Here is a 20,574-nt window from a genome sequence, read left to right as displayed (position 1 = left end):
CCAGAGCAGCTGTGGATGCCCCATCCCTGGAGGTGCTCAAGGCCAGGCTGGATGGGGCTTTGGGCAGCCTGGTCTGGTGGGAGGTGTCCCTGCCCATGGCAGGGGGTTGGAGCTGGGTGGGCTTTAAGGTCCCTGCCAACCCAAACCATTCTATGGTTCTGTGGTTGCCTGGGAGGTAATCTGCTGTCCTGATCTGTAGGGTTAATCGCTGTGACTGACGGGCATACCTGAAGAGGGATGGCTTGCACAAGTGTCAGGAAGAATGAGCCCAGCACCGAGTCTGCTCCCTGCCACAGTGACACCAGCCCAGCTGAGCACAATCTGCTGTGTGAGGAGTTCACCTCACCTGCATGTATCAAGACCTTAAGCCTTTCTTCTTTGACATGGAGATTAAGGGCAACCCTGACAAACTCAAACCTGATAAGCATCCTATCTCATCGAGACAAGCTACTGGCCTACAGATTACCCAGTGTGGGCTTGTCATGGGTAAGTGTCCCTTTTGCTTTCGTAAATTCAGCCAAGAGCAGCACTCTGCCCTTTCAAATGACTCACAGGAATCTGAGCTAACTGGCTACAAATAAGCCAAATCTTTTTGAAAACCTTTACTATCTTATAGCTGCCAAGCACTGGTGCCTACGTATACTGACTTGGGAGTTGACAAAAGAGAAAGGTGTTTGTCTGATTTCTGATTCTGCCTCCACCCTAAAAAAATGTTATTTCTGTCTGCCTTTGGGACAGGAATGGATGCTGAATTTCAGACTAAGCATCCCTGTCCCACTGTTCTTACCAACTTACTTTACAAAGAGCAATTCTGCCCAACATGTCCCAGTAATTTATGATCGCGATAACAAATGGGCACATTAGAATAAGATCATTAATATCGTTGCTTACACAGCACCAAATCAACCTGCAGATACAATACAGACTCAATGTCAAGGGGATCTGATTTAGTTCTTTTTCCCCCATCTTCCTGCTGTGTCTCACACACACACACAGCTTGTGCTTCCTCATCTTCAAATATGCATATACACAAGAGAAAAGCCTCTTGTATGCACTAGGGAGTTCCTGCAAAATGACAAGCTCAACCCTATAATGCTTTTTAAAGTCTGACTCAACTCAGTGAGTGATCTTCTGTTTGCCGCTCAAGGTTTGTCTGTGCTAGAGTTACATGTGCCTATAGTGGGGAAAATAAGGAGGAAAAAAAAATCTGTAGTGGTCTCATCCTGCACTGAGGCCTGAATTTGTGTCTGGGAGACCACATGGTGTCCTCTGGCTATGTCTGTAAGAGCAGAATAAGCAGCATCTGGAAAAATTTCTAACCATTACATCTCAATCACCCATGCTGTTGTTAAAACAGTGCCTTGCATGGGTCTACCCTGGCCAACAAGCACTCTATTAAATGATTCACAGACAACATTTGAGAACTATTGTGGACCAGAGACCAGAGACCTTGTAGACTGTTCCTGACTACTTCAGTTGGTCTTGAGACATCCAGCTTTCCAGAGCAGTTGCTGCTTTCATAGCCACAGGTAATTAAATGAATAGCATCCTGCACCTAATATCCTATGCAGCTCAACGTGACTGGAGCAGCATGGCAACACATGATCCTCCATTCAGCTCTTTGCTTTTATGGTCCCATGGGGTTTTCATGGGCCGAAAAGGCAAACCCCTTGTTCCCTCTGTAAACCAGCAGCACCCTACGCAGGGGAAAGGCCGAAGCTGGCAATAGTACTCAGTGAATCAATTAAAAAACTTTTGCTTTTAGACTGCTGAAAGGGTGGTGGCAGTGGTTTTACTTCTTTCAAGTAAAAAAAAATATTCTGAATAGCGTATCCTTTTTTTTTTTTTTCAAAACGGGAAAATTATTATGAACTTGTGTCTTATAGCTAGTATTTTATAGATGCACATTATATATACATATATGCTTTCACATGTGATATGAACTTTGATGCATCGTTTTGGATAGCTGTTTTCCATGGGCTTCTGCTAACGAACAACTGTGACTTCCCCCTAGTGGTCAATTGCTATTTTTAAAGCTTAAAAACTGGGCTATTGCATTAAACAAAATTCGTTTTAGAAAAATTCAAAAACCTCCCTTTTGATAAAGTTTATGGTCATTGCCTAATTTTAATAAAACAACAGAGTCTGGTTTCTTACTAAAGCCAAAAAAAAATTGCACCAAGAGTTCAGTGTTGTAACACAGCCAGCAACAAACAATAACCTCAGTGGGATCAAAGTTCTGACCTGATCATTGGCTCACTGATTGATTGATTGAGTTATATATTTACGCATAAAACTACGGTTTGTCATCACCTACCAACTTAAATGTACAGTATTCCCTTAGAAGTAGTCTAAATGCTTTTTCTAGTGCTTCCTTATGTTGTGTTTGTACCCAGAAGCTGCCAGATGACCTAGCAAAGGACATTTTTCTCTCTTTAATGAAAATCAAAATATTCCAGCTGATGTCCACTTCACCTCCATTCACTCTGTCCTCTGACTTGGACAGAAATTGTTTCAATTAACTGCCCTCTTCCCACCTTTTTTCCTTTTTTTTTTTTTTCTTAAGAAGTTATTCAAAAACATTGATGCTGGCATTCCAAGTTTGGAGTCTTCACTACATGGCTTCTTTGTATCATCCTTATCTAAAGGGCTTGGAAAATTCCCTCTTTCCACATCTTATTAGAACAATACCAGTCAAATTCCCAAGCTAAGGGAAAGCGGTCTCTTCAGCCGGCCTTGTCCTATATTTACAAAAAGCAGTTGCTTCCCAGGCAACATCCCAGCTTGCTTCAAAAAGTAAAGAAAGTTAAGCAATTGCTTTGTATGTTTGTTTGTCTGTTAGATAAACATCTAACATCTAACATCTGTTAGAGTACTTCTCCCATCCAAAACGTGCAAACTTATTGGCAGTTTTCAATTAAATATGAGAAAAGCCTCAAAGATTGATAAGTTCTTGTAAGTATCTTGAAACAATATATGCATAAATAGAAACACAAAACTAGATAAACAAAAAAAAATTTTCATGCTGGCATGTCCACAAGGACTCCCTCACTACAGCCCATATATTCCAGACCATCTATTTGGAATGTATTTGGAATACCACAATTAGGAAAACTTAATTTGTCCCCTTAGTCCTATGAAGACTCAAAGTCCTTGAGATCTTTGCAAACACAGAGTAATGGCAGAGCAATGTACACAAATGGCTGCTATCATCTGTCAGATGAGCTGCTGGATTTCAAGATCAAAGCATCCCTTTTTAGAGGCCTTTGGACTGGGAAATAGGGCAGCATCCTTTGGAAAATATGGATCAAGTATAGTTCGTTGTTGGAAGTAAATATAGTTTGTTCCTTAATACAGCATGAGTGAGTAATTTCTCAGAAGTCAGGCACTGGAGTTAGGATTAGATCTGAAACCCTGGTACGTGTAATTGTACAACTTGAAAAACTGGGGACCAGGCATTTTTCCTCCTCTTCACTAATATCCAAAACATAACAGAAATCCAGGCAGAATTAACTCCTATTTACAGATTCAGTTTATATATATATATTTCTTTTTTATTTTTATTTATTTTTTATTTTTTTCCCCAGCATATGGGGAAAGACCATCTTTTGAACTTCTTTATTCTACTTGGGTACCTCAGGGTCAGGGAGGACAAGAGGCTGGAGGGGACCTGCTGACAGAAGCTGTCCCCTGCCCTGCCTCATTTCTCAGCATGTAACATATGCAATCCCATTACTAGCAAGCTTGCTCTAATTTTATCCTGAAGTGCTTCCCCAGGGGACAAAGCCAGTGCTGCCAAATGCACAGTTGGGCACACTGCTCCAGCCCTCAAACGAAGGGTTCATTTTTATAGATACTAAACAGGATTTGAATTTGTTACTGGGTCACCTACATTTGAGTACAGTAAGAAACTTTGCATATATTTTTGTTGCCAAAAGTTGTGAGACCACAAGGATCAGAATTTGTTTGCTTACAGTCACGATGTATCACATCTACTGTCAGTCAACATCCTGTTGACATGCACTTATCTTGACAGCTTGGTCTAAAGTTTCCACTTCATGTGCACAAAGAGCAGCAAGAGAAAACATGAATCCCCTCAGAGATTAAAAATGATGACCAGATGGATTTAATTTGCACCCCAGAAAGCATTATTTGGGGGTAGACCCCTACAGTAGCATATTCATTTATTTCCATCTTCCCATGACATCAGGCACTGCTTCTGCCAGCTCTCTGAAGTGTTCTTTCCTAAGACAGTGGAAGAGGGAAGGCCAGGAGAGGAAGGGAGACAGAAACACACAACAAAGGACAATTACTTTCCAATTACACACAACAAAGGACAATTCTCAACATCTCAACATCTTTCTGCTTTTATCCCTAATCCTTCTTTCAGAGAAAACAACAACAAAAAGCCCACTTCCATACTGTAGAAAATATTGCTTCATTTATTATTTCTCTAGATTGTCTCAAAATGGGCCAGACAGCATATCAAGGGAATTTAGTTCACTTTGCCACTTTGCCTCTGCTATGTGGATTCACAAGGAAATTCTATTTTCCTAGGAACAATGTGAGAATAGCAGATTGCAAGAAAAACTACTGGTGGGGTATCCTCTTTAATTCCCTCTGGATTTATACTATCACTTCAGTGAGAACAAACCCAAAAGCAAAAGTAAATCACTAAAAGGAAAATGTAGCAACTGTATGTATTAACACACTTCGGGAAACAGGAACAGACGAACAGAAGTGTGTCTCCAAAAATGGTTATCACGTCCCGACAAAGCCTAGGGAACTCAGATCCCTCTTTCCAGGAATTTAATCAAAATACAAGCAGTTGTATTTCATATCTCCCAGTCAATGTACAATGCTGGAAAAACCAATAGATGCCGGTACAGAGAAACAGACAGACCAATGTCTGAGGGTGCCAGAGTTTTGACCACACAGGTGACAGAAGTGGGAATAGCCAAGGGGGTCCAGTATACAGGTGGCTCAGAGGGTGGACAGAATGGCTCCTGATTCAGTGACAAAATCCCTCTTTCGAGCATCACAGACAAACATCAACCTTCTGAAGTATTTCCTGAAGCATCCACACCTCTTGGAATCCATGACTCTCCTGCGGCCTTCTCTGTGGAGCAACTGCCCTCCTGCCTGGTGCGTTTCCATTCATACAAAGAATAGACAAAGTGTGAAAACAGCATTGCAATGGATTTTGTGTACTGTGAAAGGTGTTAAACTTGCCTCGCTTCATGTACTGTTAAATATCCTGTTTAGAAATGAATACTCAGAATTTTGCATGTCCTCTAGGACACAAAATACTGATTTGGGATCCTTTATGAGGGCCCTTAATTTAGAATGAATGTTCTTGTTTTCTCTTATTCACTCTTACAGGCATGGACACGATTGCAGAAATATGACTAAATAAAGCATCCATGGAAGTAAAGTGTAAACAGCAGCAGATTTCAATGGGAAATGGTCAGACGAATTCATATCTTTTTCAAATGGCGGTATGTAAAGATAGGCAATAGTCCATAAATAATTTGGTTGCGGTACATAAAGTCCTTTAGCAACGTGGGAACAGCTTCTGATAGAGTTGTTTCATGCTTTTTCCAATTTGAATCCTTAATTACATGGTGAATCAGATCTGACTTTTACCACTAGTATAAACAGAACAAACAGTGAAATTTTAAAACCACATTTATTTTTAATACAAAATCTGTTGCACTATTACAGAAGTGAGCCTGTATGTTTACCCCCACATGCACAGATAATTCAGCATCTACAATTAAATAAAATTATACTTCTCTTTTACCAAAACCATCGGTAAAATCTTATTAAGAAATGTTCTCTTTGTGCTTTGTAGTCAATGTTTGTATAATTCATTTCTTATTTCGGTTCCCATTAAGAAAACTGATCGATGAAAAGCTCAAAGGTGCGGAAGAAGCTTATTACAGCTAGCGTACATTTATGATCACTTCGGTTGTGCTTTACCTACAATATATACATGAAAGCTGCGACGTGTACTATGGTCTGATGTAATGCACTGGCAAAAGCTCTGAATGGTTCAATTAGGAATCTGCAGTAAAAAAGCAGAACAGTTCACTATTTTGTTTTCACAGCAAAAAAAATAATATATATTTAAGTAGATGCTTTAAAATACCATGCACACCATTGGCTATAGTACTTCTTACACAGTACAACATAAGCTTTCCTGTTTTATTTGTTTGTAACACCTAGAAGCATATAGCACCTACGCTTTAAGTGTATTTACAAATTCAACAAAATATCTACATATAAAAAGCTTACTTAAAATTAAACTTGATGCAAGTTATGAAAAACCAATTTATTGGCAAATGAAACTGAGCATTCCTTCAACCATAGGTTGTTATAAAAATTTATATTTGGAGGTAAACACTTGATTGATATAGTATGTGAGAAAATAATTTTGTAACTGATAATGGTAATCCTTTACCACTAAACCATACGAGCACTTGTCAGATTGAATTCTGCGGTCATGAGTGGTAACCCCACACTGCTTCGGGGTGTAGATAATTCCAAAGCTGCCACACTGAGCAGGAGAGGACACAGAGGGAAATGCACTCTTGTTGATGTAGTTGGCTAGCTTGTGTTTTAACTGTTTATTTTACAAGAGCTTAGACCTTGCTGTGTTAGTAAATAATTTAATTCTAGTTGTGTTTGTCATGTTTGTGGTTTTTTTTTTGCTTTTTTTTTCCTAAATAAATCTTCTAAGGCCATGAAAACATGTTGTGCTGTAACTGTCTAGGAAGTGTTTATTTTATTAAAGGAAAAAAAAATCATACTCTCCTTTGTGTAATTTTAAACATTTTAAACCTTCCATTTTTAGCACAACAGTTTCATAACACTTTATTTATTTATTTATTTTACATTTTTATTTTATTTGGCAATGATAGTTGTCCACTAATCACAGTTTACTGCAGCAACTGACTTCATAGTACAGTGCATTATGGAATGCATATTGTATAAAGGCACTGAATGTATTTTGCCCTGTGTTTTCTGGAATATTTTCTGTCATTTTAAAATTTTTCTTTCAGTGACTGTACAAATTCCAAAATGCATTGCAATGCGTATCTTTTATGCCCTAAAATCAATCCAATGTGTTTTGATGTAAAAATAGAACACTGTACTGTTGTAATACTTGATAGATTAAAAAGGCTATAAAGTAATAGGAGCAAAGAGCAGATAATAGGGTCTCATTAAGCATCAGCAAATGCAAGTGTCATACTTAAATCATTTAGCAATTATATACTGTACATACTGTTCCTAACTGTCTTGCAAAAAGACATATGATAGCTAGACATTAAGTCACCAATTTCACAACAATGTCCACAAAGACATTGAAGTTCTATATAATACTACTATAACACTCTGACAATGAAAACGGAATTCATATCCAGGGATTCAGCCGAGGATTGCATAACAAACTGTCCAACCATGTTTTTATAGTGTACACAAGATTGTGAATTGTGTAGCATCTTTTTCATGCATTATACCATATTTTCAACAGAAAACAAAATTAGAAGTCAATGTTATTTTTTAGTGTCAGTTCCTTTTAAAAAAAGTAAGGAAACCCAAGTTTCGAACAAAATTTGAATTTCGCATTTTGATTCATACTAACGTACCACTTGATGTGTCATCACACTGAGTAATTGTATTGACTGGCATGTTCTCATAGCATAAACATTTTGAGGTGAGGAGCTTCATTACCTGCATGTTCATAGTATGAGAAGGAGGACGTACAAGTGCTTTAAACAAACAGAGGACACAAGGGGATCGAGTTCTTTGATTACACAAATGAATTCATGGCATTTACAGGAGAAGGAGCCTCAGAACTTTCATTTCCTTCTGCAGGTTCTTTCTCTTTTTTACCACTGTATTGTCCAATAAAGGAGCCATCCTCATTGAACTGACCATTTACACCTTCTCCATAGTCAACTAAACTATCATCACTGTCTTCTTTTTTCACAGTTCTGTCTGAAGGTGTCCGGCTTCCTTTTTTTAGAGGTTTATGGTCCTCTGCATCACTGGAGACACAAACAAACAAACAAAATGAATTAACGGATGTACGATTCATTAAGGCAAAATCAGACATGCATGCAGAGTTTATAAAAAGCATGTGTGCAGCCCTGTAATCCTTTAGTAAACCCACATCACATTGGAGAGACAAGTCAATATGATGCAGTTGACATGAATACATGGTGTAGTAATGGTTTAAACAGCGAATGTCCTCAGTGGAGGGCGGGGTTTTTGTGGTTTTCTTTTTTTTTTTTCATCGTGCATGACTTATGCAAGGGCATAAGACTTGTGCCCTTGGCTTGGAAGCAATTTAGATGCAACTGCAAGCATTAAAAAGTGGGTTGTAAAGTTACAAAAAAATAATTTATTTGTTCCTCAGAGTAACAAGCTTATGATGTGCTGTGAAGTTAGTCTGTTAAACTTATTTTCTTTGACTCCTTCAACACGAATGAAGAATGAACTTAGTTAAATGGGATATACTGGTTTTCTTTACTAGTACAAAGAAAATAAAATGCTGCATTTCAAATAATTTGTTACATAATGCAGGCCAGACTTGCAATTTTCAGCCTTACCTTTCAAGAGACCTATATATTCCATTAAAAGGGTGCAGAAGAAACAAATGAAAATAGCCTAAGAAGAAAAGCAAAGTCCATATCCTGATAGTGATCAGTATTTTATCAATAATAAGTTGCTTTTAAAATTGCTAAAACATTTACTCTACAGAGGTAAAGCAACAATTCAGCTTACAGTAGCCAGAACTGAGCAGTTAAGAGCATGGTCAGTTTTTTTCATTACTTATCAGATCAACCTCTCTATCTTAATCCATAACTAATAACATGTTCTGGCATTGATGATGATGATCTGGAGCACAACAGAAAAGAAGAAAAGAAAGAAAGGCAGCGAAGAAGGATCCCTTTAGCAAAGCACTGCAGCCTCTCCCTCGTTGGTGGAAAAGCTGCAATGCCATCAGCAATCCAGAACAAATTTGTAGCTGTGGTAAGCCTGTATTTTATGAAATAGATCTAATTGGTCTATTTCTGAATACTTAACACTGCACTTCAGTTTCAAGGTGAAGATTTCAGCAGTAGCTCCAAACCATTTATAAAAACCATAAAAAACACTACAGGCATCTGCACTTATGGGTACAATTGTCTTAAACGAAACGCAGGACTTTATATAGGTACCAAAAAGCAAATGATTATTATTATTTACTTCCAATTCATGGAAAATATAAAGAAATGTACAGAATATCAAGTAAATAAAAATATATTTACAATATTCACATTATTAGATGGAATCAAAGCAATAAAGTATGTACAAGGTCACACAGGTTATACTGTTAGCTAATAAATGCCCTATGGAGAAGCATTTCACTGTTGCAAAAAAACATTACATCAATTTTCCACCAAGCTGGTACTCCTCATCTCCTCATCCTTTTTTGGCTTTGGAAGATTTCAAGTTTTCACATCTTAAAAGAAGTATGCCTCTACTATGCATATAATTTTAAAAAAATGCATACCAGAGATTTTACTTTTCTATGCATACACAGAAGTAGTAGAAACATCTATCTTTCTAACACGTAAGAAAAACGTCATGTTAAAATTAAAATGCACAAAGGCCAAAACTCTAAACTTGATCATATTGGCTTAACTTTGTTTTTAGTTATTGCTGTGTACATGGCATGAGGATAAATATCACTGATCTTCTGTGTCCACTGATAATGCAAACATTTATGTTATTAACAGTTAAATGAATTCTAGTCGAAAATGTCAATCATCTAGCAGCAAAGTGCAAATGTTTATGACACTGCAAACATGAGTAGATTACAAAGACATCACTCATTTGGAGATTGTTTTGGAAGGAACCTGTATGAAAAAGGCTGAAGAAAGAACAGAGTATTTAAAAATTGCATGAGTCTCCTTGTCAGATAGCAATGTACTTTCTTCATTGCCCACATTTGAGGGCATTAGAGTCATTAAAATAGGCTATACAAAAGCAGTGAAGACCAAACCCTCACTTTGAAATAGTATCGGGTCCCTATCCCCAAGAAAAATGACCTGAAGTGTTTAATGACCTTGCGGTAAGAGCATTTAGTGAAGAACATTGCTTCATAATTGCTTACACTGTAATATGTAGGAATGAAAAATTTAAAAATGCATTTGTACCCTATTCCAACTAGTCAAGAAACTCTGTGCAAATGTTCTAAAGTGTGATCTTATCTAGCATAATTCACTAGGCTGGAAATGCACAGTAAATAAATAATACACCACTACCGTATGAAAAAATATCCACATTTCAGACATTTTTGTGTTTAATCCAATAAAAAAGTTCAATTTTAATTTATAACCTAGATAAATCTGGGTAGGGGAACTTTTGGTTTTTGTTGCTCTTAGGGTTTTTCGTTTGTATTTTTGTAAACAAAATGTATTTATACGCCAAACAATAAAGAAATACTTACACAGATGGATGCACTGTGTCTTTGTTTTTTCTATGTTTTAGTAACGATGCAGATTCTACTGTCTGTATAATTAAAAACAAACAAACAAAACTGCAGATTCACCCAGGAGTGCACGTGCATGGAAGTGGGCACTGGTATAAGAGCACAGTTACAGCAGATGCAAAACTAAATCTGCACCTGAGTATTCACTCCGTTTTTTCACCATAAAAGTCCAGAAAGAAGTTCTGCCAAAACTCTGGCAGTGAAAAAAAGAAAAGGGATTACCCAAGGTGCTTTCCACTCCTTGCTCAGGAAAAGGAAACACATTGCATAGTACCTTGATTCAAGTTGGATTCTAAACTCTCGTAGTAGATTAATACAATGTTTTGGTTGGAAAGGAAAGAAACAGAGGATAAAAGAGAAAAGAGGAGAGAGAGAAAAAAAGTGAAGGCATCAATATTTTGGACAGCACGTTTGTAACCCTGGGGGTGCAAAATAAGGAAGGGACCCTGGTGCTCTGGGGAAATGAATGAGTTTTGTGTGTGCTGCCAAGAAGCAATCTACAAAAGCCACTGAGTTGTCCCATTATGAATACTGATGCCCAAAGAACTATAAAACACTTTATGCTTTAGAACATATAATATTATATTGCAAAAACATGTTAAAGTCAGAAGTTTTGATACAGTATCTGCAAGATTTGCTAATATTGTTTCTGATTGTCCATAAAACTATTCCAAAATTCAAACAGAATAGATCAAGATCTATTAAAATGTATCTTTCAGTTTTTGTTTGCGATTTTGCTTGCTGACTTTTAAACTTATCTAGTGTAATACCCTGAAATGAAAAATAAGGTACAAATTGGGTTAACTAAAATTACAGTTGGAAAATATAAGAAGTATTTTGAAATGTGTCATGTATGCAGTGCCTTCAATTAAGAGTGAGACAGTAAGTACTGAAAAGGAACAAAACAAGAGGTGAGAACGTGTAAGAATTTTATATTTAGATCAGATGACCATGACAGTTAAGCTCAGGGATACTTTTATGATTTGTTTTCTTAGAAATAATTTCCATGCCACTACCTTTTTAAGGATGAGAGTTTGTTAATAAAGACGCACCAGTCATTTTCGTATGTACTAATATGTACCAGGCATTTCTTGCTCCTTCAATAAGGACAGTGCATTTAGTATTAAAGCAGACTCTAAAAGCTTTAAATATTTTTCATAAATGATTGCTAATATATGAATACATGTATCTTTTCCCTTCATTTAATGAAACATACAGCAAACTTGCAGCTAATGATTAAGAGAGATGAAGAAGTATGGAGGTAACAATAATGACGTGTAAATGCAAAGTACAAACTTATTTTTTAAAAAAGTACTTCCATTTCACAAGCTCATCAGTTATTGAAAGAAATATGTACCTTGAAATCTCCTTTCTTCTTTCAATTTTTCAATTTTTCTTCCTTAGATATGGGTACATGCAGCAACCAGTCAGAATGGGGAGGACAGTATTACGATGCCTCTGCAGTCCAGCAGGCAACTAGTTCCCACTAAACTTTGCCACATTCATGAACATGCAAAACAACTCAATATATGGTTAGCAATATACTACTTTTCCTCGTAACACAACTGTCAGATGAAAGGCAACACAAAACAAACAAAATGGGTAAAGCATTCTGGGCTATTTTCTGGGCAGAAAGAGGATGCTGAGGATGGAATTTGTTGGTAGTAAATTTCTTTTTCTGTGCCTTCAGGTCAACAGCCCAAAGACGTTTAAGTATAAGCAGCCACATACAGCCTCAGAAGGGTTACAGGACCTTGCACTGTGGCTTTCCTGTAGACTCCAGGAGAACTTCTTCCCCAATACCTAACGGATTTCTGCTCACACTCTTAAATTGATTGGGATCCCGAGGACTGTACAGGTAAAGAATTCTTTCCCTATGCACTTAAGCACCTGTATCAAATCAGATTTCAAAATTTTTTACTATTTCCAATCTAGCTAAGACAAAATAACTTATTTTTCTGAGTAGGTTTTCTTTAGCATGTCTAATATTTGATCTTCAATCTTGGCAGAATCTGCAAAAAACAGGAGATTAAGCTCTGGCTTTAAATGGTAGCATGTTGAAAAAGCTGTTGTTAGCCAAAGAATCTGACCTACTCCTAGTAAATATCTTAAAGAAAAATCTGCTCGAGATAAATTTAAGCAAACCTTCCACCTTTGCTATTTCTGGAGGAAAAATGTTCAAACGGGAATCAAACCAATGATTAAAAAAAAACAGGTGACAAGAGATGCTCAAGAATTAAAATAAGAACCATCAAAGAAAGCATGTGTGTGTGAATGAGGACACAGTAAGATCACTGCCAAATCCAATCAGACTATTCAGAGACTAAAATCCTCCAGGCAGTCTGCTGACATCACAGCTTGTGCTAGAAGGGATTGACCTTAGAATTATTGTGGTGAGGCAAAAATCATTGCTAGGTACCCCTGGAAACAAACCTAGGCTGCAATAAATCTTCATAAGTACAGCATAAAAAAAAATACTGTTGTAGTTACATACTACATCCTCATTGTTAATTAACCTAGAAAAAGAAAGAAGACTAATAGATTATCTGACAGTCAACGAACTCTCCACCAATCATTTCCAGAAAGTCTTTCATAGCATAGCTAGGAATGTCTTGGAAAAATAGTTTGTGACAAAATGTTGAAGACAAGAAGCAAAAGAATTCAACAAAATGTGTGAACATACTGTGTAACCATAGTAGCAGTCCTGCTACTGTAGATGCCTTGATCTTTGATCTTCCTAAGGAGATTTTACGGAGTACAAGAGGACAAATACACTTGGATATCATGTAAGAGACATGAAAAGCTATACTTTCATAATTCCTGTAAAGCTAACTTAGAAATGCATGCTTGCATCCTCCTCCCAACCCTCCCCTGAATCCACAGGTCTGTAGATGACATAAATTCTTAATTTCTCTTACTTCATGGCCCAGGATGGAAACTTAGGCTGATTTCTATATCTGCGCTGACCAGAACAGGAGCTCTGTATAGTCTTTATTTTAAATTTAAATATAAACATAAAATTTCACTATTAGTTGTATGTCTTGTAGTTTCTTGGTGTAGGCATTGACTGTCCACAATTCAGTGTCTTCTCTAACTGAGGAAACCACTGGGGCTGTAGTGAAATCAGCTTGCTATAAAAACAACTTCTAGAGGCACTGTTTTCCCTTGCTATGTAAAGATGCAGTAAAGCCACCAGTTACACAAATAGCGCATACCCAGTCATTCATTCTGTGGTTCCTGAAACACCTAGGTTTTTTAGAGCATTATTTTCTCTTTAGATTGCAGAAAAATCTGGATGTTGACAGTTTCTGCAGAGACCTTCTCTTAGAAGAAAAAACCCAGTGGAAGAGTGCAAAACTTCAAAGTCCAAGCAACCCCAGAATACTGAGAAGCCTACAAACTGAGTGTGACAAAAAACTTCCCTAAATCTGAGACCTATGACTTCTCTAGAAATCATAATTAATCATTAAGATTTAAGTCATTTAATCAGTTAAATCTTATTTTGAAACAACAAATTTTCTAACTATCGGAATTAGCAATTAAGCATTGTCTAGAAATATTGAAGTTTACTCAGTATAAATTTCTAAATCCTTCACTCTTCCCAGTTTCTGAGAAAAGAAGCCAGTCTATGTTCTTAGAAAGTTCCTTTTGATGGTCTGGTGTCTCTCTGAAAATGAGATGTACTTTCATAGTTGGCATGGAATGAATGTGAGAACTTATACTTTCTTTTCTCTCCTTTAAACTTTGGAGGAGAATGGAAGTAACTCAGAGACTTGCGAGGATAAGAAAATGAAGAGCTTCGAAGAGAGCTTTTTTTTTTCCGCTGTTGTGAGGAACGTTTGTGTTCTGCAAAGTCCTTCATGATCTGGACCAAGGATTCACCAAATAGCTTGCCACCTGTGTATGGTAAAGACAGTAGTTGACATTTGAGATCTAGTGATGAGGTCCAAGGACGTAGCCATATAGCTCTCCAGGCTACTGTGAGGCATGCCATATTTTTAACTGTGAGTCTGAGAGAATCCTCAGCTGCATCATGGATAAAATTAGCTGCAAGTTTACATAGCCTACGTTTCCTTCGTATAGCACCAGGTGGGACCCGTTTTATTTTGATTCTGGCTCGTTCTTCCTCCAGCCATATGAGTAACGCTCTAGAAGCATAAGTGCAGTAGATAGATACTCCAAGCTGGGCTGCAACCAGCTTGAAAGATCTTTTAATTGCTTCCTCAATCTTTCTATCTGTAGAATCTTTAGGAAGAGCATCCCCATTAGCAGGCATTGAAAGCACAGAATCACCAGTAACCAATGCCCTGTCTACCTTAGGCAAAGTCCCCCACAAAGCAGCTTTATCCACTGGAAGAGGATACAGCTTACGTAGGACTGCTGGGGCTTCATGTTTTGCCTCAGGATTACCCCATATCCTACAGACAAGATTTTCCACTGCTGAATGGATAGGAAGTGCATTATCTCCCTTGTCTTCTTCAGATAAGATAGGCAGTTCTTCTGCAGGGCATTCACATTTGGAAGTTTTCAGCATTAACGCTCTTTTAATGTGCTTGAACAGATAATTCTGATTCTCCATGTCAAACCTACGCACAGCATCTGGTCCTTCTTGGTCTTCTGTAGGGGATTCAGATGACATTTCCCCATCTTCAGGGGATGATTCAACCTCCAAAGCCTTGTCAGCCTCAGCTTTCTCCTTCACAGAAGCTGTTTGGTCTTTTAAACTGTCCATAGGGTCAGTCTCAAAAGTCTGGGAACTGGTCCCAGCTGCTAGTAGAGGAACCACTGGAACTTCTGTAATTGGTACCCTGGGGTGCTTTACTGAGTGGGACCTAGCCTGTGCCACAGAAGTTATACTTTGTCTGGCTGCTGTCAGCGCGTCCTTTAAGACAGTAGCTAGCTCAGGCAAAAATACAGATTTCATTAATGAATTCTTTTCAGATTCAGAGAAATGAGTAGTAGAAGGTCTTACCTTCCTGTGGTAGGAGCTCTGAGTGTCTTCTGAATCTGAGCTGTAGTCTGGGGTCTGGCTGAACCAGTGCTGGAGAGCAGAATGCTGCCTTGCCACTGAGCCACGAACTGAGTTGCAGCTGAGGGGTTGCTGGAAAGGGGGTGGCTGTCCTGCCTGAAAATCTGAGCCCTCCTCCGAACCCATTATCTGTTGCTCAGAAGCATGATGTCTAGAGCCATGCCTGTACTTCCATTCGTCTGACCTCTTCTCCTCTTGGCAGAGGGAAGCAGAGACAGAACTAACCCCTGTGAGCTCTGAAGACTGCCTAGCCCTCCTCCTGGTGTAGGAGGTCTCTGATTTGGTGCTGGAGTATTGATCCCCTGACCTTTTGAAGAAGTTGGATCTGTCAGATCTCACAGACTTTGCTTTGGTAAAGACAGGGTCTGCTTCAGGAGAATTGGCACAGCTACCTTTTCTTTTCTTTTCCTTGTCCATTTTCTTTCCTGTCCAAGCAGACATGGACCTGAAGTGATGAAAAAAGTTCAAAATACTCGAATTTCTAGACCTTTCAAAAATTACTTTTTTGTTCAAGGGAAACCCTATAACCTTTTTCCTCAAAGAAGCACTGCATCATGGCCAGTGCCATGTGAGGCAGACAAACTGGGAATTGAGTGACTGCAGGGATGTTGGGCTGCAGAGAGGGTGCCAAGATATCTTCTGTAATCTGACTGGTTGCTGCTGCTGCCCTTTCTCTAAGGAAAAAAAAGGAAAGCCCAATATAGACTAATTACACAGAAATACATTTTAGAAAGGAGTTTTTGCATAGTAAATAGGATGAGCATATGAACAAGTCTGAAAGCTAGGCATGCAACTGTCCATTTTTACCACGTAAGAGGCTGATAGATGCATTATAGAATAATTTAATAAAGAACTAAGTGGTTCTTTAGACTAACTCAAGCCACTTAAATATGGCAACATAAATTCAAACCTTGCTATAGGTCACACATGAAAGCAGACTTGAATAGTCTTAGTCTGGATCTGAGAACAAACATATTCAAGTAAGATCATTTGTACAATTCTGTACAAAGGTCAGTTTCTGCTCCTGAAAGTTCCAAGTACAGAAAAGCAGAGGAGCTATTAAAGGAGAATGCAAACCGGACTGGCTAGGAAAATTTATGCAGTACTTATTTACATCTGCTTCCAAACACTACTTCACACTATTTATTTTATCAGCCAAAGTTCATTAATAAATACACACATAATGCTGTGACAAAGTGTTACAAGAAAGTGATTAAGGTAAGAACAGAGTTGAATTTTTTTATTATTATATTTTTTTAATCCAGGAAGAATGAACAGAAACTGCTCTTTGGCATTCAGAATTGGAAATCTATTCCAGTTAGATCCAGACGCACATTTCCCTTATAAGAGGAAGCTACAACAGCAGAGTGAATCCTTCTTGAAAAAAGTGTTTTTGCTTTGTACATTTGTAAACTGCACATCTTCAAAATAATAAAGGGTGTTTACAATATTTTTTACACAGGGATACACTGTGAAATGCATTATAACACCCAAGTAAAATATAACAGCATGGATATACTTAGAAACTAAGAACATTATTTCCTGTACTAATTAAAAAACATCAATCAAAATACTGGTGGTTTTTTTCTTCTTCTTTTTAAAAAAACAGACAACAACAAAAAAAACTATACTCCTAATTATTATGTGAACAGACTTAGCAAAGTGTGTGCTTTTTGTGATGTCAGGAGATTCAGCTAGCCTACATTTAAAATAAAGGAATAAAAGCTGTGTCACGTGCTTTGAAGCTTCTTTCCTGATTTTTTGCACTGAAATACATGAAACCGAGATCTGCTTTTTCCTTTAGGACATTCCCTCACCTCCATGTTCAACACTGCTTCCTTGTTACTGGATTAGGTGTTAGTATTGGGTGCCATCTTAAATGCATTCATTTTCCAGTCAATGGAACACAAGATTTTCGTTATTAAATTTCAATTAGAAATTTATTTTCAGAAACCATAAGGTGAGATATGCCCTAACTGAAAGGACTTGCCTTGGTGGCTTACTCTAGACTCTCAATTCATAAATTGTGTGTGTTTCATTTTTTTTCTAATAGTGTAGTTGAAATGCTGTCTATAGTTCTACAAAACACTGGATGCAGAATCTTTCTCAACACTGAAAAAAAGTTAGTTGTGAATTAGTAAGTGTGACATATAAAGGACGTGTGATATGAACAGTGAACATGACAAACCACATCAGCTGCTCACCTGTATTCACCAAATGTTCCATCATCTTCCTTCATAGGCTGTATTTCTGGGTCAGCATGTGCATCCTCCTTTTCCTTCACTAAAATATTTGAAATAGTAATTTTTACCATTAAACTGAAATGCTAGAAACCTCAAGACCCTAATTTCTCAAATTGATCGCATTTGGCAGGAATGTGGTTTGAATAAAAATCATTTTTTGAGCTAGGGCCTTAGATTGTTACATGTTTTCTTTTAAATAAAAAAATTGTTTTTTAGTTATAGAATCTTATTCAAGTACAAAATACTGCATTGGTAAAACTTTTTCTTCCTTCCTTTCATTTCCAACTAAAGATTTGCTAAAAATCTTAGTAAAAATGCTTTCTCTACTTATGTTATTAGTAGAGCTACTGTTTACTGAAATCTGAACAATTTAGTTTTACTTATGCATGCTCCATATTGCCTCTCGATATTACTCCCATACTGATTGATAACATTGAACCAAATTCACTTATGTTCACTGTTAGCTTCTGTCTGCTTCCATGTCATGCACTAACAATGCAGTAAAGGTATTGCAACAGTCTCCAGGGAATTTCAAATAGCATTTAAAATATATTAATATTGGAAAAAAGTAGGTTTGGTCTGTTCCTTCTTTTCTATAGCATGATAAAAAGCAAGACAAAAACACCTAGACTGGAAGCTAAACTTAACACAAGCGTATCTCTTGCACATCCCTGTTACAGGCTTAGTAATCTTGTCGTCATTCTCTGGTAAGAATGGAGGAATCTTGCATTAGTCTTTGCGTGTAACCTGTCCCTATACAAGTACGTAGCACTGTGTTCTTAGACACAGAAACCTGCTAGTACCTGAGGAAACAGATGTTTATAGAAGACATATATTTCTATAAATTAAGATTGTTGACAGAATAAAATAATATACTAGCTTCAAAAAAAAAATCTTCATTATCGTTCTTCCTTTTTCTTTTTTCCTTTCTGGCATTGTGGCTATTCAAATCCTTTCCTTGTTTATCAGATAGTTACATAACCCAATATACAATCTCTTATCTTTTATTCTGGTAATTTCCACACTTAATTTGTACATCATTAGTTTATACACTCTTATTTAAGATGATATGAATCATTCCTGACAGTAATCTATAATAATGATAATGTGTAACACCTTGAAATCTGTCTGTTATAATTTCATACTGAAATAATTTACCACTTTTTTATGACAATTGGTAATCTCAAGATGACATGCTAAAATTAAGACAAAAAAAGAATTATTAACTGTGCTTTCCATTTGTCACTTCATTGGTGGAACACTGCATTTCCACTGACGCAGGAAATACAATTAGCTCCAGAGTCACTGCTATAAACATGAGTACATGCTCACTGTGGAAATCTTATCACATACAGTAAAGGTCTGCCGTATCTAGTCATTGGGTATATCCATGTAAGTGTGTTTATGTATATATCTGTGTGCATAAAAGAGTTAATACCTTCCAGGCGATAAATCTGCAGAAGCACAGAAAAGAAGGGCATAGCAAAGACCTCCACAAAGTAATGACATCCTTAGCATCCAACTGTCTCCTACACTTTTACTGTTTTACCATCTTCTGGATGGTGGCTCACTCCAAGTTCTCTCAAATTATCCTTTGATGCCCTCTTGAAGTCCATTTATATTCACTCATACCTCACTCCTGCTCTCAGATCCTGTCACTACTATTGTAGGCAAACTCGATGTCACTCAATGTCTGTTTTCTACAGAGTTTTAGTCTACAGAGCTGCTCCATAGGCACAGATATTAGATGGGGGAGAGATATATATGAAACATATATACACACATGGATACATAACAAATTTATGTCTTCTATAATGTCCCAGGGGATACAAGAGGTACATTGTATAGTTCTAATTTTTTAGTTACAAATTATAAAATATATTTGGCCATTGCTAGTCTAATACTAGAAAAAAAAAAAAAAAAAAAAAGAAGAAAATGAAAAGCTCTTATGAATAAAAACTTACAAAACAAAACAAAACAAACAAAAAAAAACCAACAGCCTAACTGGAGGATGATATCTTGAAATTTAGATGCAAAAATACTGAGTCTGAAGAAGACACAGATTCTGAAAAGGAGGATAAAATATTTGAAACAAAATACTGTATTAAGGGATCTATCCTATGAAATGCTGCACTCCCAGGACATCTAAGTAACACGGCAGCTATGATATGGTATATGTTTCCATACCTTTTCCAATTAAATTCTAACTCAGCTCATTTCAGTGGGTTACAACACATTTGCATTAGACTTCAGAGAATGGGACATGCAGTACTGGTAGTACAACCAAGTACCTCAATCAAAGCTCAACCTTCTCTAAAGTGATCATGTAGTCATTTGACCTTCCAGGGATGAAGGAGATGCTCTTCATATGCTTAAAAGGATTGAAGTTTTCTACCAATGGGCAAATTACTCCCAACAAGCCTACCAAATGATAGGACTGATCTCCTATATACACAATGTAAATGCTAGCCAGCAGCAAATGTAATTTCTCCAGTAAACCTGAGATCTGTCTTAAATGGATTACTAGTAGACAATTTTTACTCTAGTTGTTATATACCATACCTGGATATTTGCCACCCTTATTCCTCCTGATGAAGCAAACAATCAGTAAAATCAAGATAAGAAGAGCAACAGCACACATAAGACCAATGAACCATCCTTGAGTAGCAATGTCAACCTGCCGACTTGCCATTGCTAGAGAACAGAAGAAGAAAAAATGTTATGAGATGCTTTCCTGAACTAAAATGTTATATTAA

General features: G+C 37.2%; 1 protein-coding gene across 39 annotated transcripts in view; it reads right to left on the bottom strand.

Moving 5' to 3' along the window:
* Positions 1-5,670: 5,670 nt before the first annotated feature.
* NRCAM (neuronal cell adhesion molecule) overlaps positions 5,671-20,574 on the bottom strand; it is a 151,487-nt gene continuing 136,583 nt past the window's right edge. For 19 of the 39 annotated variants that reach the window (XM_083831835.1, XM_083831838.1, XM_083831823.1 and 16 more), the window contains 4 exons: positions 20,381-20,512; positions 17,780-17,858; positions 11,904-16,020; positions 7,917-8,054 (listed from right to left, as the gene is read on the bottom strand). In XM_083831835.1, coding sequence (XP_083687961.1) covers positions 14,181-16,020; positions 17,780-17,858; positions 20,381-20,512 — 2,051 coding nt within the window. In that variant the 3' untranslated portion in view covers positions 7,917-8,054; positions 11,904-14,180. The other 20 variants (XM_083831822.1, XM_083831814.1, XM_083831817.1 and 17 more) reach the window with 5 other exon arrangements.

Source organism: Anser anser (genome assembly GCF_964211835.1).
Source record: "Anser anser genome assembly, chromosome: 1".
NCBI lineage: Eukaryota > Metazoa > Chordata > Aves > Anseriformes > Anatidae > Anser > Anser anser.
Note: the sequence above shows the minus strand (reverse complement) of the source record. Positions and strands in the feature narration are given on the sequence as shown.